This window comes from Phyllopteryx taeniolatus, chromosome 14 (assembly GCF_024500385.1).
Source record: "Phyllopteryx taeniolatus isolate TA_2022b chromosome 14, UOR_Ptae_1.2, whole genome shotgun sequence".
Classification (NCBI taxonomy): domain Eukaryota; kingdom Metazoa; phylum Chordata; class Actinopteri; order Syngnathiformes; family Syngnathidae; genus Phyllopteryx; species Phyllopteryx taeniolatus.
In genome coordinates this window covers 6,437,948-6,460,858 of record NC_084515.1, presented here as the reverse complement: position 1 = coordinate 6,460,858, position 22,911 = coordinate 6,437,948, and the positions used below count along the sequence as shown (strand labels likewise).

Sequence of the window (22,911 nt, the reverse complement as noted above, 5' to 3'; positions counted from 1 at the left end):
ACATGATGCTCTTTCTTGAGAAACATTTTTCAGATAGTTCTTCTATTGAATTGTATTTTGTCCAAGTGTACCTAATGAAGTGTTTGATGAATATGTATTCTTGGTTTTGAGAACATATGACCAAAAAAAGCCATGTGTGATCTTGCTAAACTTAATACTGAACTAGTGCGTATAATCACATTTTGATGAACTCAACTTTCCTCGATAGAGCAGCCAAATGCCACTGACATGGGTGGAATTGAAACCTCTAAGCAAACTGTGGCTTCAAATGATGTGAAGACGCCTTTGTTAAGGAGGCCCATTGACAAGATCATATCACACCGTGGGGGTGGACAGTTGTTCATCGGTAAGACTTGTTGACATATGCAAGTGATAAAAGGAGCGAGTTAAGTGTATGCTGCCATCTGTTGGACAACCTTATGCTTCCAACTTGCCTAACCTCAAAACATCTTTTTTTCATTAAATTGCACAAGAACTGAGATTGTGAGGGAACTGTTCATTATCTCAACATCAGTGACGTCTGAAAAGTTCTTTGGGATGAAGAGATGATTTCCAGTCACTCAATCTTGGAGCAAAGACATCCCAAATGAGAAGATTCTGTCAGAGCTGCAAAGGGGAACCGATACTCAAATTTATTCCAGCATTACTTCATCAACATATTGTACATACAGAGTAGAAGTATTTCATTGTGGGGGAGCTGAGGAAATTTGGCATTTTTCATGTATAAAAAAAGTAAGTAGTAATAACAAGGAACAATAGTTGTTGTTTTTGTTTTGTTTCTTTGCTAGAGTGCTCCCCCTAGAGTTAATTAAGTGTAACTTACTTATGAATCAGTGGTGTAAATAAAAATGTAAAGTGGAAAACGATGCATTTGTTAACCAACAAAAGGTATGGCCAGAAGTTAGAGAAGCGCAACTCAACTAATGTACACTACCAGTCAAAAGTTTTAGAACATATCAATTTTTCCTACTGTGAAATGAAAGCACAGAACAAATAATTAAGTTGCAAAAGAAAACATGCAATCGGTCAATACACCAAAATGTATTTTTAACCTGTAACTCATTGAAGCAGCCACATTAGGCAGATGTCACAAATGGAATAAGATTCAAAGTATGATGCATGTTACAGACAAACTAAGAATCAAATAAATAAAGTTAATGATTTTATTTAAAAAAAACAATGTATGTTCACATCGTGGTAAGGGTTGGTATTACAAACTGGCCTCAAAGTGTATGAGGTCACGCTGCTGAGGGTCTCGGGGGGTGGGGGGGGCCTGATTCCTCACAGTTCAAGTAAGTTTCTTTTTGTCCAAGTAAACGGTCTCCAACAGTTGAGGTTCACACTTCGATCTCGACAGGTCAATGATTGTCCTCTTCTGGCAATTTGGTGAGAATTTCCACTCCGTCAGATGTGATAACTACAGTGTGTTCAAACTGAGCCGATCTGCATGAGTGGGAAGAAGGAGAAAAAAGGTGAGATTTTAATGGCAAAAGATAGAAAGCCAAAACAAGCAGCCACCTTTTATTGTCTACAGACACCGCTGTCCACTTGTCTTTCAGGATTTTAAACTCTGCAGACCCTTCCATTAGTATGGGTTCTGCCAAGGGAAGAGATACTGTCAGCCCCCCCAGACCAGCACATGAAAATGATATGTGACTCACCTACTGTGAAAGTCATGCCTTCATCCATGGTCATCTCATTGTCATTTGCTGGAGAGAAAGACAGGGAGCACTTTGTACGTAAGAAACTCGAACATGAAGCACACAACACGGTGTCTCCAAGAGACAACTCACCGTGGTGCCAGATCTCAGGATGTCCATGAAAGTAGGAGCCGATTCCATGTCCGATGAAATAGGGACACACTTGGAATCCATTAGCATAAGCTATTTCACTGCGGTACAGCCCAAATATTTTAGTTCAATAAAAATAAATAAATAAAGTATTTACAGTACTGTACGTGTATAGTTATACATTAATCCCCGACATCTTTGCAGTTCACTACTCACAAATTCGCCTTATTTCTATGGAACATACTCAGTTTTTGGGTTGTTTTTTTTTTTGCTCTTTCTGTAACAACATTAGGTGATACAAGATGCTACCAAAGCCCTATCTAAATAGGATAGTAGTACCTTGGTGTCAAGGAAGTACTGTACAATGGTGCCTTATGATATGACCTTAATTCGGTCTGGGACGACGCTCATAACAGTTACACTCATATCTAAAATCAGTTTTCCCTCATTGAAATGAATGGAAAATCTATTAAGCCGTACAAGCCTCCACCAAAAAAAAAAAAAAAAAATAATAATGTTTTTAATGAGGAGAAATAGCACTCTATATTATTGTACTTTATGAAAACATACAGTAATTATATAAGTCAACAGAATGTAAAGAATTTTTTGAAAAATTGAACGGACACTTAATGAGTTTTCTGGTAACGAACCGTCGTTTGGTCAATTTGTTACTTTGGTGTCGCGTGCCAAAGTTTGAGTGATCTTCAGCTACACAGTCGCTCAAGTAAAGAGGAAAAAAAAAAAATAGAGCCTGACCTATAAATTCTGCCTAGCAACAAATACAATAATCGCGCAAATGAGCGACATGATGAGGAAGAATCCCAACAAAACTGTTGCTGCACCTGCTAGATAGAAAAAAATTCAACCTATTTGATATACATGCTATTTATGATCAATCGTGAAGTATTATCATGAACTATGAAGAAATCTGTGATTTAAACATTGCAGTTGGAAGATATATATATATATATTTTGTTTAAAGCAATGCACAGGAAGAGACTACTGTAGTTTTACTGGCATGTAGTGTACCAATAGCAGTAACAGTAACAAATACAAATGAAAAATTCAATATATACGAATGATTCACAGTTTCTCGCTATTCACAGTGGGGCTCAGTTCCAATCCCCCATGAAATGCTGAGGAATGCTGTATATTATATGCGTGCATACCTAATAGTGTTCCCGATAACGCAAAGCTGCACACCCGGCTTACAGGTGGCGATGGCGTCATCCCTGCAACGCCTTGCCGTTTCCACCAGTCGCCGCCCGAGCTCATCCACCTCACCGACAAAGAAGGTTTCCGACGTGTCACCGTGGTAACCGTCCAAATACACCTAGTGGGTACGGGTAGAATGAGTGTGGCTCCAACTGATCACAGCTAGCCCTGTCACGATAATTTTTCTGAAACGATTTTCCTAAAAACTCAAATCATAAAAAACGATAATATTGTTTTTTTTTAATGCCTTTGAAATCATGAAGGCCTGCCCTTATTATTATTTTTTTTAATTTATTGTTGTATTTTTTGTTTTTAAATAATTATTGTTATTATTATTATCCTTTCTTGTTTCGCTATGAAATAGTTTTTCTTTACTCTGTGATATGGATCCTCTGTGGCTGAAATAAAGAATAAAGTTTGCAAGACCAGCTTGGTTTAGATGGAGCCTTGTATTCCAATTATAATCAGTTTCAAAGCGCAAACCGAATGAAAATGCTCCATATAAACATCTCAATCGGAATAAACAGGCCAAATCCGAGTGGAAATATGGCGGCTCCCGACGGAGCTCGTATGAGAGGGAGATCTTGTTTTTCATTACTTATAAGTTGTTTTCATCAAGCGCTTTTTTAAATAAACGTATGAAAACAATCCCAAAAACTGTGCTGAATAGACGACGAACACCCATCATGATAAATGACGTGACATTCACAACCAAGTGCGCATTTCTCACGGCTGTTCCAATTAAATATAGTGCATATCATGAACACACCCGATCAGAACAGATCAATTAACTTTCCCTTAAGTGTCTCTGTTGTGTGAATTTACGCGCTGCACATGGATCAAGGCTGTGGAGTACTGAACGGAGCCAACACCGGCAAAAGTGTACCAGTCTGCCGCCATTGGGCTCATGACACAGCCGTCCAACTCTGTCATCTCACTTTGCGATACGCACGCTGGCTAACCACAGCAATGACCATTTATCGAGTCCGGAAAAAGTATCATTGTCCAGTTTATTTATCGAACGATAAGTCGATAAAGTAATTATCGTGACAGGCCTAATCACAGCGGTGTCCTTGTTTCCAAGTGTGTGCTTGTCACTTCAACAACTTACAGTCACATCAATGTTGATAATGTCGCCCTCTTGAAGTGGCCGACTGCAGGCATATTAATAAAGGATGAATGCTGTGTACAGAAAGTTCCTCTCATTGGCAAAAACATAATTATTACCCCTCACACTACTGAAATCCTCTCATATGAACCCACAACAACTCCCCCCCCCCATACATGGACGACTAAAATACTCTCACACAAATACAGATTTTTTTTCACTCACATACACTACTGAATCGCTCATACACTACAGAAATGATCTCACACACACAACAGATTTTTTTTTGCACTCACATTCTAGACTCTTGCATACAATATAGATTTTTTTTTCACTCACATGCACGACTGTTACACTTTCACACACACGCTACTACTTTTTCCCCGTTCACATAAACGACTAAAACACTCTCGCACATACTAAACACTCTCACACAATACTGAAGGGCTCTCATACACACTGCTGAAATTCTCTAATATTCACTACTGGAAGGATTCTAACCAGGGTGCTGTGGTACGCTAGTGGGCTGTGAGAGATCATCAGGAGTGCTGAAGAAATTATCCAATTTCATAAATTTTTTTCAGATAATTTAAGTGAAATTGGATAATTTCTTGCAAGAACACTTGACAATGGCACACTGGTTGGAAAGTACGGCTCTAAAGTTATGCCTTTTTTTATATATAATAATAATCAAACAGAGTTGTTACAAATGTTGACTTTCAGGATTACTCTACAAACATGTCAAGAATTTATGTTGCTGATGAACAGTCATTTACCTGTCAGGTATGCCATGACACACCACGTTGTTCACTGAAGTACAAACCGATTTTGGGAAACCTCCGTATCTGAGAGGGGAGGGGTAGGCGTTATGGTGGATACTCTCCTGATGTACAATAAAGTCTATTTCATCTGTAGTCATACCAACCTGAAATAAACACACATCACAATTTTTCTTTTGAGTGACAAATCCACAAAAAAGAACTGTGTGCGCGCGCGCGAGTCTATGCTTACTTTCAGACTTTGCCCCGCTAGTAGCAGGACATGTCGAGCTAGCTGGCATGCTCTGGCGAGGCCTTCGATTTGCTCTGCATTCTTTATTTCGATATAGTCAGGCCATTCGGGGATCAGTCCAGTACTGACGTAATCCGGGCGTTCAATGTGCTTATAGCCAGAAAGGAGAGAAAACAGTGGCTCACATTCTTGTCCAGAAAATAATTAAATATAGATGACCGATAACAGAAAAAAAGGCTGCAACAATTGAATATTTTTGGAATAGATTATTCTACCAATAATCCCATCAATCCGCTATCTGTGGAACGTCATGTGACCAAACCCAAAAGACAGGTTAGTGGACTTCCTCTGTATGCTTCGCTAATGAGCATGACTACGGATTGATGACATCATTGTTTGAAGTTGAACTTGCTAAAATTTTGTTTTCTTTATGGATGGATTTCGAATTTTGTTTTTGGATTTCGCCATTCTCGCGAGCCGAAAGGAAGTGCTTTGATTATTTTTTTTTTATTTGCCTGTTTTGCCAAACGCAAAAGTAGGTTGCGCATATACCGAATAACTGTAATTGAGTAATCAGATAAAAACTGATTTTACATAATTAAACCACAATACCAATACAAAATATGCATGTGAGGTCCAGTTATCACATTTGTCCACTTGGGGTCGCCATCCTCACGTTCTACACTGTAGAATCAGTTACTTTGAATGTGTGCGGCTTTAAAAGGCGGGGCCTAGCCTGGTGAGTGATGTGTGCTAGCGAATGGCAGTGTTGTTAGCTCAGGTTAGCTTGTCTGCATGTTGAGTCCCTGGGTGTCACTTGTGAGTGTGACAGTGAATGAATGTGCTTATTAAGATCTCTCTATGTATGCCCACTGTTGTCGAAGGCGTGCACACTAGACAGAGGGCCAATGAATCAAAGCATGGAATCATGATGCAAAAATTACTTCTTTACCTTTAATTATGTTACTACTGTATGGTTTTATAAAGTACAATACTGAAGATTGCCATTTTTCTTATTTAAAAATACGTTACAAAATTTTTTGTTGGTGTTTTTTAGGAGCTGGAACTGATTATTCTCATTTCCACTCATTTCAATGGAAAGATGTCTTGAGAGACGAGTGTGGTCACCGAACAAATTCTACTCCTACATCAAGATACCACTGTATTTTGAATAGAAAAATAAACATTTTCTTTTAGTTTCCTCAAGTAATAATATAAAATATTTACCTTTGGTACAGCATAGGCAGGCCTAACAGTAGCGGGACGGACAACATTTTGTGAGTGGGATTTCGACCACTTCTTCCAGAAGAAGCGGCGATATGGGTGACACAGTCGTGCCCTGGAGGATCCACACAGGTCGAAATTGCACACTCGTCGCAGGACACCGGCCAGTCCTGCAAGAAGGTAAAACAAAAGCTTAACAGTGACATTTCAAATCCTTTGGATCATACTCGAAGCAACTCAATTACTCTCACTGGCTATTTTGTGCACCTACGAAAATGACTTCTTGATATTGTAATAAAACAGATTACAATTACAATACCTGTAATCATTAAATTATAGTGCAGTTACTATGGAAAGCTGTGAAAATCATAGCTGATGTGCACAAAATCTGTGGTTTTTGACTATAATTACTGTAGATTTCTTAAACTGTACCGAGCATACCTTTACCTACAGTTTATCCAAGAAATTATAAGTAATCGATTACATGTAAGTATCTAAGTACAATAACTGGAGTCAGTGTTTACCAAAACAAGTCTCTTTATTTGTGGGCAAAAAAAAGCTGCAATGTCGAGTAATATCAGCTGTCTTAGTTTTAACATGTTATAGTTTTGAGGTGCTAAGTCATCAATTCCAAAACATTGTGTGATGAGACATCTGGTGTGCCATAGGAAACGACCCACTTTCACTTAATTTGTCACAAAATTGCTTTTTACTCACTGCAAATAATGTACCTATATATGACAGCGACATATAGTGACTGGTAAAACAATCATATGCTCTTCGACAAGATGGCAGAAGGTACTACTAACCTGTGTACCCACCTGCTGCCATTCTTACAACAGAATAATTTCAAATTTAAAAATAAATCCCTGCGTTGGCTCAATAAACCTTGGGAAAACTCCTGTAAGTGATAAGTGGTACAATAATAATACTGTCGTGCAAAACAGCAGCATATAAAATATATTATTACTATGAAACAGCCGTGGTAGAGAGGTTTTATTGATAAAAGCTAAAAGTCAGTTTAAGCTCTCGAAACATTATGGAAGCTATTAAAATGTGTCTGACATGACAGTTGTGACCTATTCTCTACTGCACGGGTGACCATTTTCTGTATAATCACGTGTGCCTAGCCGGCGATAGCAAACGTTAGCACACACGCTAGTCGTGTGGTAAACGTAAGCCAGTTTTTCCAACTGTCATTTAACTCAGGTGATTTTTTTAACTAAGCGTTTGACCTGTTTAAGTCTCCTACCTGATCTTGTTACAAACCCCGCAGAGCAGTAGGACGCCATTACTGGAGGGCGCGTCACGTGGTACGGTAGTCATGTGACCTAGAGCCACAAATCAGCGACAACGCCGCAGTATAGATAGATAGCTAGATAGATAGCTAGATAGATAGCTAGATAGATAGATAGATAGATAGATAGATAGATAGATAGATAGCTAGATAGCTAGATAGATAGCTAGATAGATAGCTAGATAGATAGATAGATAGATAGATAGATAGATAGATAGATAATTCCCTTTCACTGCTTTTCTGAAAGTGTGTTAGAGTTGGTAATAATGTTTTGTACTTCCCAGCCATCGTAGCAGGTGAATATTGGAATATTTAGCAATAAAGATTATCCGTTGATTTTCTACACTGTTTGTCCTCGTAACTGTTGTAAAATACAGCATGAGCTTTTTATATATTCCATAATTGAAACAAAAAATGAACACGCCTAGCAAAAATGTGAGGGGGATCTGTGGTTTATAATCGTATAAAACTCATTGACTGACTTTGTACACTTCCTGGTGTTTCTACAAATCAAGACAATCTGCCTTCAACAACATGGAATACAGTCAGTAAGTTAGATCCCACAGTTATACCACATGGCCACATTTTCAGGCTCACATATTGATAGAATTAAAATAACTTCTAGTTGAATTTGCCAAGAAAAACTCCCATGTCTATTCACACTGGAAACTGTAATGTTTTGACCTTATGTGACTCCTGATGGCTGAAATTGAGCCGACTGTAATCCCCACAAGCAGAGAACTGTGGGGAAAACAATAGAAAAACAATAGATAGATAGATTTGATTATTAGATAGGTTGTTTGTTGTTGAGTGTGCTCTGTTCGTGTCTTGTGAGAGGAGCAACACCTCACATCAATGGCACCGGTGCAGTTTAATAAGTGATAAGTTGAATAGTTTGCATTTTTGTTATAGTGCTTCACTCAGTTTAACTGACTGCACCTTTGGACGCAGTGTAACCGACTCATTTTCAGGGGTGTTTCTTAAAGGCATGTCTATTTCTTCCTAAAAGTCGCGAAATACCATTACATAGCATATTAATGTAGCTTGCACAGCGACATAACTCAAATTAACCACCCATCTCAGCAAATTTTTAAAAAAGGTTTTGAATGAGTCCATTTAGATGAGTTAATCATCACATTTTTATTTCTAAACATTATATAAACACAATACATTAATAGGCTTGTTTTATTCATATTTATCTTATATATATATATATATATATATATATATATATATATTCGTATCTATATTTGTTTGGTTTCAACAGTGGTTGTTGAACTATTTAAACGTATCAAGTAAATTTAACAACTCACAATGCACTTTTGCAACAAGGGAGAAAGCTGTCCATTTTAGCGTTACAGTTACTTTTCAAAAAGTTGAAAAGAGAGGAATGAGGAATATATTACTTAATTAAAGAAAAGAAAAAAAGAACGGGAACATTTTACATAGCTGGAGTTTTTAAAACAAGTAAGTTGTGTTCAGGGAAAATGCGTGCATTTAAGCATTTGATTTGCTTTTCAAAAGTCTCCAGAGTGCAAAATGTAAGCTTAAAAAACAAGAATGATTGTAATAATTTAATTTAAGAAAATTATATTCCAACAGAACAGTAAAATTTGACTTAGATAGATTTATTGAAGAGATCAGTGATTCTCAAACTTTTTACACCAAGTACCACCGAGGAAAAATAAAATAAAATGCTTTCCGATTACAGTACCACCATCACGACCAACATTAATTATTAATTTAAAAAAGTGAAATACAACTGTTCTTTCTCATACCACTTGTGGTGCATGTGCCACACTTTGGGAATCACTGGTTTAGAGGTGAAAAATATGTGAGTTTTAGCATTGGCATCACTTTTCAGAAGTTGCTAAAGGTTTACAAACACATTTTAAAACGTACTGTATCTAAATTTCTTACCAGGTGCTATTTCGGGGGATATTCCTGGGATAAGCTGAAAAGTTGCCAAATCTATCAACAAAAGTGGTAGCAACATAACACATCATAAGTACAATAGTGCGGCACGGTGGCTGACTGGTTAGAGCGTCAGCCTCACAGTTCTGAGGACCTGGGTTCAATCCCCGGCCCCGCCTGTGTGGAGTTTGCATGTTCTCCCCGTGCCTGCGTGGGTTTTCTCCGGGCACTCCGGTTTCCTCCCACATCCCAAAAAGATGCATTAATTGGAGACTCTAAATTGCCCGTAGGCATGACTGTGAGTGTGAATGATTGTTTGTTCCTATGTGCCCTGCGATTGGCTGGCAACCAGTTCAGGGTGTACCCCGCCTCCTGCCCGATGACAGCTGGGATAGGCTCCAGCACGCCCGCGACCCTAGTGAGGAGAAGCGGCTCAGAAAATGGATGGATGGAAGTACAATAGTTAGCATTTTTGTTGTTTGACTGACTGCACGTGTGGGCGTGCACTGAGAGCTCTCTCTCTCTCTCTCTCTCTCTCTCTCTCTCTCTCTCTCTCTCTCTCTCACGCACACTGTAGGTGACGTCAAACCAGCATGGCGGTCAAGGTGACTTCGGCATCGTTCCTTTTGCCATTTTCAACCCCTACTTCTGTCATTTTTCTTGGTGTTTTGCTCGTTTTCGTGTGTAGGAACAGTCGAGGCGAGTGTGCGCCAGACGAGCGGGCGTCGTGCTCGGAGCCTTGCCTTGTAGCATCACCGGGCTAGCTGACGCCCGGCGGCCGGCCGGTCGGCGGCTGCTTGCTGGCCTTGATGACACTTCTTCCCAACAAGCTGGAGGATATAGCTCCGTAATGCTAACCAGCTGTCAGTCATACTTTCTTCCTGACAAAAAAAAGAAAGGAAAAAAAACGCTTAAGCGGAACGTCTTTTTTTCTCTCCAGTCGAACGTAATATTAATTCTCAGCGACTGCTTTTTGGTTCCTCGACATTGTAACGGTTCGCGTCCTTTTCGTGTTAGCTTTGTTAGCCTGTGGTTACCGGGGCTGGTTCGAGGGTTCGACCATGGAACTTTTCGCCGGCCCGGCTCTGTTGGGGAACATCATAGTTTAGCTTCATGGCAGGCTAAAAATGTACACGTCTGTCTTTGGTTTCGACCTTCTACAGCAACGTACACACAATCCTATAATTTGCATAATCCGGTTTTTTTTTAGAGGGAGGAATGTGTAAACAGTTCCTAATTCCCAATCACCCTCGGTATGATTGTATTTTTGTATGATTTTTTTTTCTTTTAGGTGCAATCAACCAAACGTGGCGATCCAAGTGAGCTCAAAGCCATCTTCCAGAAGGTAAGTATTGCACATTTAAAAATCATTCATTGTTCAGATGGTTTTTTATTTTATTTGTGAGAGTGCATAAACCAGTGATTACCAACCATATAGTGTGAGCGATACCTAGTTGTGGAAAAAATTAGAACACCCTTGTTTCTTCATTTTAATGCCTGGTACCACTAAAGGTGTATTACCTGAAGAATACAATGAACATGACAAAAATGCAGCTGAATCCATAATACTGTATGTATTTGACAGGCTTAAACGTCATCGTAACGTAGCTTTTGTTGTACCAGCCAGGCACGAAAAGTTAACAAGAAATTGAAGAAACAATGGTGGTGGAATATTTTTTTTTGTCCCATGACTTTATAGTGTTAGGCAGAACAATTAGTTATTATTCATACAGGAGATCAAGTCGTGACTTCAAGCTTTGTCTTCAATTAAATAAATTTAGCTTTCACACTGAGTAAGTCATTTTGTGAGTGAATTGAGGCAAAGTCGTCATTTAATTGATACTTTTTGTGATATTTTTGTTTAGTGGTGTGCCGCGAGATTTTTCGAAACTAAAACACCGTGGGTGCCTTGGCTCAGTAAAAGTTGGGAAACACTGGCTTAAACAGTGGGTGATGATAAAGAGTGAGCCAAGTCAGATTTTGCTTGGTAAGTGAACTGGGACAGTTGTCACATGGTTTAAATTAGTTATCCACGGCTAACAGGCTGCTGTTGCGTGTCATGTAGAAAATGAAACTCAGACTCTAAATGACATGCATTTGAAACTGAATTGGCTGACATTTATAGTTGTATCTGTTGAGTGACTTGAGAAGACTTAAAATATCGTTTTGGGTGTGTGGCTGCTTGTTTGGCACTGTTGTTGTCCCGCAGCACTGTTGTCAGCTAAGATCACAAGCAAGGAAGTGCTTGCTTAGCCTTTTACTCGCTGGATTGCACAACTCATCACGTTTGGTATTTGAAATAATACTCAGGCAGTCCGTAAGCTGTCTTGGGTTATTATTGCAGTTGGTGCTTAACCTTCACGTTGCTCTCTGCATGGCCGATGTGTGACCGACCATGTGACTGTTGCATGACAAAGCCCCTGTTGGTACACACACACACTGGGTCAAATAGCACAGAAGTTCAAGCCAAAAAGATTTCTGTGCGTGCTCGGTTGGGTCAGTCTGAAATGTCCAAATCTGTTGAGGGATGCAGCACACAACAGAAATACGACCTTGCAATATGTTAATTAGATACATGACATCATCACCAGCCTCTGGGGTGATGTGTGTCTGGTTGCTGGTCACAACAACACCGTAGTTCTGCTTCTTGGAATTTAGCGTGCTCGACGTAAATGAGTACACCCCAACAGATTTGTCTGAAAACCTTAATTTTCCTTTCAGAATCAGTATTTTCTGTGGCATACTGTAGTAAAGAATATTACCATCCATCCATTTTCTTCCGCTTATCTGAGGTCGGGTCGCGGGGGCCACAGCGTTAGCAGGGAAGCCCAGACTTCCCTCTCCCCATCCACTTCCTCCAGCTCTTCCGAGGGTATCCCGAGGCGTTCCCAGGCAAGCCGAGAGACGTAGTCTCTCCAGCGTGTCCTGGGGCGTCCCCGGGGTCTCCTCCCGGTGGGACATTCCTGGAAAACCTCACCAGGGAGACATCCGAAACAGATGGCCGAGCCACCTCATCTGGCTCCTCTCAATGCGGAGGTGCAGCGGCTCTACTCTGAGCTCCTCCCGGATGACCGAGCTTCACACCCTATCTCTAAGGGAGAGCCCGGACACCCTGCGGAGGAAACTCCTTTCGGCCGCTTGTATCCGAGATCTTGTTCTTTCGGTCACGACCCACAGCTCATGACAATAGGTGAGGGTAGGAACGTAGATCGACCGGTAAATATAGAGCTTCGCCTTTCGGCTTGGCTCCTTCTTCACCACAACGGACCGATACAAAGTCCGCATTACTGCAGACACTACACCGATCCGCCTGTCGATCTCCCGTTCCATTCTTCCCTCACTCGTGAACAAGACCCCACGATATTTGAACTCCTCCACTTGGGGAAGGACCTCATCCCCCACCTAAAGAGGGCACTCCACCCTTCACCCTTTTCCGAGTGAGGACCACGGTCTCAGATTTGGAAGTGCTGATTCTCATCCTAGCCGCTTCACACTCGGCTGCAAACTGCTCTAGTGAGAGTTGGAGGACGATGAAGCCAACAGAACCACATCATCTGCAAAAAGCAGAGATGCAATACTGAGGCCACCAAACTGAACTCTCTATGCCTTGGCTGGGCCTAGAAATTCTGTCCATAAAAGTTATGAGAGAGGGGCGGGCCTGGAACGGATTAATGGTATTTCCATTCATTTCAATGTAGAAAGATGATTTGAGAACTGAGTTTTTTTTTTAGTTATGAGCATGGTCACTGAATAAATTCAACTTGTCTGAAGACACCACTGTAAGGCAAGCTAAATGTAAAAAAAAAAAATATTTAATTTACAAAATTAGTATAATCATCCATCCATCCATCGCGGGCGTGCTGGAGCCTATCCCAGCTATCATTGGGCTGGAGGCGGGGTACACCCTGAACTGGTTGCCAGCCAATCGCAGGGCACATACAAACAAACAACCATTCGCACTCACATTCACACCTACGGGCAATTTAGAGTCTCCAATTCATGCATGTTTTTGGGATGTGGGAGGAAACCGGAGTGCCCGAAGAAAACCCACGCAGGCAAGGGGAGAACATGCAAACTCCACACAGGCGGGGCCGGGGATTGAACCCCGGTCCTCAGAACTGTGAGGCTGAGGCTCTAACCAGTGGCCTACCATACCGTCTTAGTATAATCATCGTTGAATCAGAATCATCTTTATTTGCCAAGTATGTCCAAAAACACACAAGGAAGAATTTGTCTCCGGTAGTTGGAGCCGCTCAAGTACGACAACAGACAGTCAATTTACAGAACACTTTGGAGACAGAAAGACATTGACAAAAAAAAAACAGTCACTGAGCAGTAAAGGGTTGCTAGTTATCTGGTGATGCCGGTACATTTTTTATGTTATTTTTTTGACAATTGTGCAAAAAGATGCAGAGTCCTCTAGCACTTAGAGCAGTTCGAATGACTAATATTGCAATAGTCCGGTGCAATGACCATTGTGCAAAGGGCGCCAAGACTTCAAGGAGTGTATGCAGTTTAAAGTGACGAGTAGTGCGATAATCTGGGACAATGTTGGTTGTGCAAATGTTGCAGATACTCCTCAATCAGTGTGCAAATGGTGCAGATGCTACTCTGGCACGAGTGGCCAGTATATGCAAATAGTGCAGCATGGCGAGACAACTACAGTGAGTGCACGAGTAATACATAATTGGCCCCACAGAAATGTGACAACGAACTCAAGTCAAAAAATTGCCAGCATGTTATAATGGAATTGTAGGTTAGGTGTTTAAGAAGTTGATCGCAAGACGGAAGAAACTGTTGGAATGTCTGCTAGTTCTAGTTTGCATTGATCGGTAGCGCCTACCTGAGGGAAGTAGCTGGAAGAGCTGGTGACCGGGGTGCGGAGGGTCCGAGAGGATTTTGCACGCTCTTGTCTTAGTTCTGGCAGCGTGCAAGTCCTCAATGGTGGGTAGGGGGGTACCGACAATCCTTTCAGCAGTTTTGATTGTCCGTTGCAGTCGAAGTTTGTCCTTTTTTGTAGCAGCACCAAACCAGACTGTGATGGAAGAACACAGGACTGATTCGAATCCGAATTCGATTGAAGTTATATAAATAATTTTTTTGGTCACTGACATTGATTTAAAAAAAAAATAAAAAATGTCTTTTACGTTTAGTGATTGACAGCATTTTCCAATCACGTTCCTGTGAATACACTTCTCTTAACAGCTTCTGTTGGCCCTTTCCCACGTGGCTTTTCCACACAAACGTGGTTATTGAAGGTACTACAACAAGAACTGTGGGGATGAGTAAATCTGTTGATGATGTAAAGTGATCCTCATAAAACAGATTAACGGGATTATGTAATAGTGCACGCGACGCATGCAAAGTAAAATGAATCGCTGTGTGGTTAGTAGAGCTAAAGGCACCAAGTCCCAGTGGGTTAAAAGAAAATAGTATCGTTGTGATCATGTGCCTAACTTGACTTTAATTGTTCTTGTGTGTCTGTTTCCATGTTCAGTATGCCAGCGAAGTGGACAAAGATGAAGACAGGTTCATGACCCCAGGAGATTTTGTCCAGAAGTATCTCGGCCTGCAAACACAGATCCACCACAACCCCAGAACTGTACAGCTGCTGGCTGCTGTGGCCGACACTACGAAGGACGGGTGTGTGTGCCACTAATCCACAAACATTACGCTTTACTAATTGTTGAACTATACCTGTTAGCTCATGAAGATAAAATAGACAACTTGTTATCCATGCGGTCAGATGTGCACAAATGATACACAAACTCGACGCACTCATATCTTTTATGTAGTATTTAATCATCATAATCTCATTGAAGACAGTGGTTCTCAAATATTTTACACCAGGTTCTACATCCAAAAGAATATCAGTTCTACAAGTACCACCATAATGACCAGTATTAAAAACGTACTGTACTCTATAAACCATCTGGTCTCAAACTGGCGGCCCGCGGGCCATTTGCGGCCCATGAGACGATATTTTTTGGCCCCCACCTTAATATGAAAGTTTAATGTTAGTGCGCCCCTCGAGTTTTATATGAATGCCACTTTTACAGTGTTGTGTGCGCAGCTGACGAACCTACTAATCACGTAACATCGACCGGGCTTGATGCAAGCAGAGAAACATTTTTCAATGAGTGAAAGTTACAGCAGCGTTGCCATGGAGATTTTTCTTCTGTGCCTGGCTAGGCAAACGCGGACATTCGTCCCAGCGCGCATTGTGAACAACACGTCCCAAAAAAGTGTTTTAAGTTGCTGCCCAGCATGACATTATACGACGTAAATAGGTTATGTCTCTCTCTGAATAAATCAAGGTGATGCGTGCACGACGAGACAAAAGAAGGGTGGGGAACTCGTTTGTGTGGTCTGCGATTTGAGTCCGGTCGGATCTGTGTGGGGGTGGGCTGCAGTCGGGCTGAGCGCGTTGTGGCCCCCATCCACTCCCATATTAAATGGAAAAAAGAAAAGGCACTTGGATGGCATGGCAGTAGATGCATGGCGCGTTCGGTCTGGTTGAGGTGTGCTCTCGCATGAATCTGGTCTGGTCTGCGTCCTTGTTTATCTTATTTTGTGTTAAAAAATAAAAAAGACGTTTGAGAAGATTGGATTTTTTAAAATTTCTAATTTAAATTTCACGCGGGTGCATGTGCGCCGCCGCGGCTGCGGCCCAGCCTCAGCTAAATTCTGCCTCCAGCGGCCCCAAGGTAAATTGAGTTTGAGACCCCTGCTATAAACAAAAGTTTAAGCAGGCTGTATGCATAGCTACAAGCTTCACTGCAATATGTTTGATTGTATGTTTTAAATGTAGTACATTTTATTTTTATTTAATAAGGTAATTCTATTGCATACGACTTGTTTGAGCCCACGTACCACACTTTTTATTATTCCTGTTCCAATCTCATTTTGGCTCTGATACTCTAAATTATTTCACTAAGATTGAATCAATTAATGTATTTCTTTTCTGACTACTATGGCAGGCTCATCTCATTCCAGGAGTTTCTTGCCTTTGAGTCCGTGTTGTGTGCACCTGACGCTCTCTTCATAGTTGCCTTCCAGCTATTTGACAAGACCGGAACTGGAGACATTTCCTTTGGTACGTTCCATTGTCTTTTCTTTTTGTGACTCCACCTTAAGGCGCGAGTCACGTGACTAGTTTATCCCAAAACACTTCGTATTGAATGCAGCTGTTCCCAACTTGATGTCCAATGTGTTTATGTGGTGGATCATTATGTGGTGGATCATTTGAGTGCCTTCTGTGTTTTCATTCAGTCCATTGCAGATAAGGAATTTCCTAACATGATGCTGTGAACCTGATTATTCCTCTTTCTAGCTCATAACACATGGATGAACTTAGTCTCTTTTTCTCCAAAAACACAATGCTTTGGGACTTTGGAGTCCCATTTTTTTAAACTTGTGTATTCTTGCCACAGAGAATGTACGAGATATTTTCAGCCAGACCACAGTGCACCACCATATTCCCTTCAACTGGGACTGCGAGTTCATCCATCTGCACTTCGGGCACGACCGCAAGAAACGTCTCAACTACCTCGAGTTCACCCAGTTCCTGCAGGTGACTTGCCTAAACACACAGCATTCTTGCTTTTCACCTCCTCGTCACACAGGACGCACCCGTTTTTAGTGGTGTACAATTTTACCCTTAACTTGACGGTGTCATGTTCTTGTAGGAGCTGCAGTTGGAGCACGCTCGGCAGGCCTTTGCCCAGAAGGACAAAGGGAAGAATGGCGTCATTTCCGCTTTGGACTTCAGTGACATTATGGCCACCATTAGGCACCACATGCTCACACCATTTGTGGAGGAGAACCTTGTCTCAGTGAGTTTGTGTGTGACAGTCTTGATTATGGCCTCAGATACAACCTACTAATTTTACACAGTCATGACAACTTACTATGTACAACACAGCTCAGTGTTGGCAAAGCTTGTGTATTTCTGTTTAAGCTCTGCTCTGTCCTATTATTTTTTTTAGATAGGTGTTGTTTGGATATCACCAAAATAACGGCAAAAATCACCTGGCTAAACCCCCAACTCATGTACTAATTTTCCTGAGAGTACCAACGTGACAAGTGGCCGTCATCTTTGTGGAATAAAAAAAAATTTAAGTCGGTTGAGCTCTTCAAACCCTTCTAAAATCCTCCATAAAAAATAAATGTCAGTTCCATCTTCTCAATAGTAAATATTAATTATTATATTGATTATGTTTCCCAAAAACATGCATTAATTGGAGACTCTAAATTGCCCGTAGGCATGACTGTGAGTGCGAATGGTTGTTTGTTTCTATGTGCCCTGCGATTGGCTGGCAACCAGTTCAGGGTGTACCCTGCCTCCTGCCCGATGACAGCTGGGATAGGCTCCAGCACGCCCACGACCCTAGTGAGGAGAAGCGGCTCAGAAAATGGATGGATATTGATTATAATGGAGCAGTAAATATTCATAATTGTTTATTATAATAATAAAGCAACAAACCAATTATCCAAATTTTTGCTTATTTTCTGACATGCTACATTTAAACCAGTAACTGAATCATAAACTGTTTGTGCATTTTCTGCACTGTTGAAATAATGTCTTCTTTTTTAATAAAGGGATGGACTTTTTTTTTTTTTAAACAATCATAAAAATGTTATAATCTAAGAAAAATTATTCATTGTAGCGGCGTGGGTTTTGTATGCAAGTTCCTGCTTTGCAAACGCACTCTGAAAGCACCCTGCGTTGCTTGTAGCAAGCTGTGTCGCATTTTCTTCTGCCTTCCCTGAGCGTGCTTCAAGCTGTTTGTTGACACCACAGCTCGATTTTACTATAAAACTAAATGCAAAACAAAAAGAATTACTCACATTGAATATTTAAATAGAAGACACATAGTTTTAGAAATCATCAGCTTATGCTATGAGTCAATGGAAAACCCTATTGACTGGCTAGCTAACGTGAGCATTAGATCACAGGAGGATGTACACACAATCGCCGTAGTAACACGTACAGACAAACTATATAACAATACTCACAGGTATATATTCTTCCTAATATGTGAAAAACGAGTTTAATAAAGTTTTATTGTAACTTTTTTCTTCTCTTTTTTTAAATTATTTTTTTTAAATTTATTTTTATTATTATTATTTTTTTTTAGCTTACTGCACTCCATACAGACTCCATGCACTTGTACCAGACTGCCCCCAGGAGGCCATGGCATATAGAGCAGGAACAGCAGATACTGTCATGACTTTGTATAAAAAGACATGATTTTTTCCCCCCTGACTGTCTGACATCAAATCAGACTAAAATATTCCTGTTTTAGGTCAGTTAGGATTACCAACATTATTTGTATTTGCTAAATGCCAGAATATTGAGAGGATTTTTTTTTTTGGGGTGGGGGGGGGGAACAAATATATTCATTCATTCATCTTCCGTTCCGCTTATCCTCACTAGGGTCGCGGGCATGCTGGAGCCTATCCCAGCAATCTTTGGGTGAGAGGCGGGGTACACCCTGAACTGGTCGCCAGCCAATCGCAGGGAACAAATATATATAATAGACAATACAGTCACCCCAGGCTTGCCCATGTTTTTAGCCATGGCTGTTTTGTTTTTTATTTCAATTTTTTAATGTATTATAATTTTACTTGGTACTAATTTATTTTATGGTTGTTCTATTAAGTTCTATTTAAAGTTGAGTTTTGGTAATTAAACAAATACTAAGTTTCAAAATCAATGAATAATTGTTTATAAATTCCTGATTTCAATATCAATCAAAATGATTGTGGTCATTACTTTTTGCATAATCGTCCAGCCCTATTTCTAGTTTTTTTTCCCCACAGGAAGTCCTGTAGTGTTTTTTAAGTAGTCTTCAGTGTTCCCCCACCATATCGCGGTTCATTGTTCTCACTCCTGCTACATCGTAGTTTTTTGGTAGAACGAAACTCTTTGTCTGTCCTCTTCTTTTTTTTGTGTGGAAATCTGCGGTTTATTGCAGTATTTTTTTTAAATGGATTTTTACATTATGCCTATTACTGTAATGCCCTTGCATGTGGGAAACGAGAGCCAAAGTCCATGAAGCACTTTTCAGGCATTTATAAATGGCCGGAAGAACAGTTAACCACATAAACACAATGAAAAAAACTCACACAAGGAGCTGCTGTGAGCTACAGCTCATACCCATACATTCACACTTTGTTTGAACCACTGCTGCACTAGACTTAGCGCCATATAATAAAGTAATAATGTTGGGATACCTTTATTGGGGGAAAAAAAAAAGAAGACACTTGAGACAATTTGAATTCTTAATGCATTGCCGAGGTGTCAGATCGGGACTCGGTACAGGAAGTTACTGAAAGTCAAATGACTCAGACTCCGGTGCAAAAAAAAAAAAATGTGACTGGGACATCCCAAGTATTTATATAAGACATTCATTTACTGTGTTATATTTGCCAGTTGTACGTTATTATATGAGAAAAAAAATATTTTTGTGGTTTTCTCGTTCCAGGCAGCAGGAGGCAGCACTTCTCACCTGGTCAGCTTCTCTTACTTCAATGCCTTCAACTCCCTCCTTAACAACATGGAGCTGATTCGCAAGATCTACAGCACACTGGCCGGCTCGTGGAACGACACACTGGTCACCAAAGGTACGTTCATCTCTATGTGGAAGGAAGCTTTTTATACTTGTTTCATCACATCTTATTTCCAATCTTATCTGTCCCTTGCAGAGGAGTTTGTTCATGCTGCCAACAAGTTTGGTCAAATCACGCCAATGGAAATTGACATCCTGTACCAGTTATCAGGCCTGCACTCCCCCTCAGGGTAAACACAGTAGTAGCACCTTAAAACTAACAACCGCGGTCACTTCAACACTTCTTTTATCAGTTCAAACTAAGTCAGTCAACATTGGTTTATCTATGGGGGAGACTTTTCTGATTGGTGACCAGGAGAGATGAATCATTTTCTACTAAATACTGTCACCGCTTCTGAAATTGTAAGCAGTTGACAGCAAATGTTCCATCATTTAACATCACCAGGTAAATTTACAGTTTGGAGTTACTGTGCAGAGTACATACACTACTCACCAAATGTTAACTTTTAAAAAAAAAATTTTTTTTTAATGACAGCCAGAGCTTGAAATGAATTCACTTTACGGCCTTCTCGGCACTGATTATGTGTACTTCTGTGTGCCAGACGCCTGAATCTGGCTGACATTGAGAGAATAGCTCCGCTAGAAGAAGGAAGTCTTCCATATAACCTGGCTGAAACCCAGAAACAGGTAACACATAATCACTGTCTGATTCACACATGTTGTATATACTGTATATCCACATATTGTTACCAGGGGAGGGTTACGTGATTACTCAAATAATCAGCTTGTCTTTGAGGTGTGCCGATTATTTGTGATTAATTAGCATTTTATTCAAGTGGAGGCCAGTTTTGAGGAAATATAGCTTTCACTGTTGTAATATTTCATTCTGCTTTACAATAGTACAAATCATCATTAGTTATATTTTCCATTATATGCTTCACCCAGAGTCAGGCTCAAGGGGACAGTTCAAGGCCTGTGTGGCTCCAAGTTGCAGAATCTGCTTACAGGTTCACTTTGGGCTCTATTGCTGGAGGTGAGTTCTTCTCCTGTGAGCCATCAACATATCATATGAGAGATTACTTGGTCCAAGCTTGTGTTGCTTTGCCCAGCCACGGGCGCAACGGCGGTGTACCCAATTGACTTGGTGAAGACCCGAATGCAGAACCAAAGGTCCACGGGGTCTTTTGTTGGGGAGCTGATGTACAAGAACAGCTTTGACTGCGCCAAGAAGGTGCTTCGCTACGAAGGCTTCTTTGGCTTCTACAGAGGTACGCCACAAGAAACCACACCTGCTTCCTAACCTGCCAATTACATCACTTATCACGTATTACGAACAATCTGGCATAATGTCCCACAGGTTTGGTTCCCCAGCTTATTGGCGTGGCGCCTGAGAAGGCCATCAAACTCACTGTGAGTCCACTTCCCTCATGCACACCCATGAATACACTAACGTAGAGAAAAAAACAGTATGAACATTTTGTATCGCAACTATCATGACCAAAATTATCAAGCTAATCGGTATTATCACATTATTGCTAAATGAAATCTGAAAAAAAACATAATTGCGCCGAAAAGATCAAATTAGGGCTTAATCAAATAACTTGAATAATTCGATTACAAAAAAAAAAAAGTTTTAAATCTCTGCCTCGATGCGTTGCAGTGATCATTTTTCCACACGGACTAATGTAACTGTTGACTCCCTCATCATTCCCTATCAAAATAAGTTGGCATAATGAACACGAGCCAGGCTCATAGTGTGTAAAAACATTTAACACACAAGAAGATAAAGTATAATGTGTCTACTGCAAAGAACTAACTGAACATCTCACAACAGCACGTCTACAATCGCAACACAAGGTGTCAATGTTAACTATATTATATTATTATAGCTTACCACTGCCAATTAGAACGTATTGTAATACCCCCATGAGTGGTCAAGGGTAGCACATAGCTGCCGGTGCACTTCAAAACAATTTATTGAACAAATGGTAACAAAATAAACACGTAATAAGCACATTCATACACTAGCCATAACCGATGCCCAGGGACTCAACGTGCAGAATTGCTAACGTGAACTAACAACAGCCAACTCCACTCTCATTTGCTGACGCACACGTCACTCAACAGGCCAGGCCCTACCTTTTAAAGCCACACGCATTCAAAGTCACAGATGCTACAGTCGAGAACGGGAGGCCGGCGACCCCAAATGGCCAAAAATAATACCTGCACCTCACATGTATATTTTTTATTGGTGGTGGTGTTTAATAATGTTAAATACTTTTTTATCCGCTTACTCGATTAATCGGTGGGAAAATCGGTAAAATGTTTCTGAAAGAGGCGGCACGGTGGACGACTGGTTAGAACGTCTGCCTCACAGTTCTGAGGACCGGGGTTCAATCCCCGGCCCCGCCTGTGTGGAGTTTTCATGTTCTCCCCGTGCCTGCGTGGGTTTTCTCCGGGCACTCCGGTTTCTTCCAACTTCCCAAAAATATGCATGGTAGATTAATTGACAACTCTAAATTGCCCATACGTGTGAATGTGAGTGCGAATGGTTGTTTGTTTGTATGTGCCCTGCGATTGGCTGGCAACCAGTTCAGGGTGTACCCCGGCTCCTGCCCAATGACAGCTGGGATAGGCTCCAGCACGCCCGCGACCGTAGTGAGGAGAAGCGGCTCAGAAAATGGATGGATGGATGGATAATGGCTTCTAGTCTGGAAAAGATGATTATTGTCTAAAAAAAAATAGTAGTACTTAAAATTCTTGAAAATATACACTTTT

General features: G+C 40.7%; 2 protein-coding genes across 10 annotated transcripts in view; one reads left to right on the top strand and one right to left on the bottom strand.

The window, feature by feature from the left end:
• Positions 1 to 617: 617 nt before the first annotated feature.
• metap1d (methionyl aminopeptidase type 1D (mitochondrial)) lies at positions 618 to 7,724 on the bottom strand. 7 transcript variants are annotated; one of them, XR_009791831.1, is made up of 10 exons: positions 7,601 to 7,724; positions 6,352 to 6,518; positions 5,125 to 5,274; positions 4,890 to 5,038; positions 4,117 to 4,159; positions 2,960 to 3,123; positions 1,794 to 1,891; positions 1,666 to 1,709; positions 1,519 to 1,597; positions 618 to 1,443 (listed from the first exon to the last, which is right to left on the bottom strand). XR_009791831.1 is itself a non-coding variant. In XM_061797937.1 (10 exons), exons 1-10 carry the CDS (start codon positions 7,638 to 7,640, stop codon positions 1,359 to 1,361), a joined length of 1,023 nt encoding a protein of 340 aa, XP_061653921.1. In that variant the 5' UTR covers positions 7,641 to 7,724; the 3' UTR covers positions 618 to 1,358. The 7 variants fall into 7 exon arrangements, 5 of the variants coding, with proteins under 5 accessions (XP_061653921.1, XP_061653920.1, XP_061653925.1 ...); XM_061797937.1 differs by having other exon boundaries at positions 1,662 to 1,709; XR_009791830.1 differs by having other exon boundaries at positions 1,666 to 1,891.
• Positions 7,725 to 9,977: 2,253 nt separating this feature from the next.
• LOC133488569 (electrogenic aspartate/glutamate antiporter SLC25A12, mitochondrial-like) overlaps positions 9,978 to 22,911 on the top strand; it is a 17,845-nt gene continuing 4,911 nt past the window's right edge. Inside the window, exons 1-12 of one of the 3 annotated variants that reach the window (XM_061796568.1) lie at positions 9,978 to 10,164; positions 10,851 to 10,904; positions 15,057 to 15,202; positions 16,540 to 16,655; positions 16,993 to 17,132; positions 17,248 to 17,394; positions 20,050 to 20,188; positions 20,270 to 20,363; positions 20,736 to 20,820; positions 21,079 to 21,166; positions 21,243 to 21,401; positions 21,491 to 21,543. In XM_061796568.1, coding sequence (XP_061652552.1) covers positions 10,153 to 10,164; positions 10,851 to 10,904; positions 15,057 to 15,202; positions 16,540 to 16,655; positions 16,993 to 17,132; positions 17,248 to 17,394; positions 20,050 to 20,188; positions 20,270 to 20,363; positions 20,736 to 20,820; positions 21,079 to 21,166; positions 21,243 to 21,401; positions 21,491 to 21,543 — 1,233 coding nt within the window. In that variant the 5' untranslated portion in view covers positions 9,978 to 10,152. Of the gene's footprint in view, positions 10,423 to 10,850; positions 10,905 to 15,056; positions 15,203 to 16,539; positions 16,656 to 16,992; positions 17,133 to 17,247; positions 17,395 to 20,049; positions 20,189 to 20,269; positions 20,364 to 20,735; positions 20,821 to 21,078; positions 21,167 to 21,242; positions 21,402 to 21,490; positions 21,544 to 22,911 lie in introns of all 3 variants that reach the window. The other 2 variants (XM_061796570.1, XM_061796569.1) reach the window with 2 other exon arrangements.